Genomic DNA, 504 nt, shown 5'->3' with positions numbered 1-504 from the left:
TGACGTGAATTCTCTAGACACCAATGCAGAGGTCGTGACTCTACCGTTCGGATACTCGCCGCATTGTGAGCTTTTTCTGGGGTTCCTTGAGATCGGTGGAAGGTTGGGAGCGGCCGATCTAACCCGTGCCAACATGTAGAGAGTTCCTGGCGTGTTCCCATACATTGCAGAGGCTGAAGGTCGCCCTCGCTGAGTGGATGGGTACCTGTGCCCGGCTCCTCTATCAGCCGTCAGTCCGGAAGATCCTATCCCCTCCACTGCTGGGAGTACATCTGAACTGCAAGCTGCAACACGCGTGACCGCGCGTTCACATATCACGCCGTCACGGTTTCCCATTTTACCCGACTTTCTTTTCTCACAGGGTGGACAGTGAAGATGAGGACAACGTTCAGTAGATCATCACCTCTATACCTGCTCGGCAAACACTACAACTTCAGGCTGGAAGGTGAGAGCCGGTACATGTGGAAGGTCTAGTTTGGGGATGTCAGGCTGGAAGGTGAGAGC

The 504-nt window shown here is 54.2% G+C and overlaps 1 protein-coding gene across 1 annotated transcript in view; it reads left to right on the top strand.

Annotated features, from left to right (window-relative positions):
• Window positions 1–284: 284 nt before the first annotated feature.
• LOC108804019 (cysteine protease ATG4D-like) overlaps window positions 285–504 on the top strand; it is a gene marked incomplete at both ends in the record, with an annotated part of 9,705 nt that continues 9,485 nt past the window's right edge. The window contains one exon of the mRNA XM_018575789.1: window positions 285–445. Within this exon, the coding sequence (XP_018431291.1) occupies window positions 285–445 (161 nt within the window). The remainder of the gene's footprint in view (window positions 446–504) is intronic.

The sequence above is a fragment of the Nanorana parkeri genome, unplaced genomic scaffold (genome assembly GCF_000935625.1).
Source record: "Nanorana parkeri isolate BGI_ZX_2015 unplaced genomic scaffold, ASM93562v1 scaffold4793, whole genome shotgun sequence".
Classification (NCBI taxonomy): domain Eukaryota; kingdom Metazoa; phylum Chordata; class Amphibia; order Anura; family Dicroglossidae; genus Nanorana; species Nanorana parkeri.
This window is presented reverse-complemented; position numbering and strand designations above follow the sequence as displayed.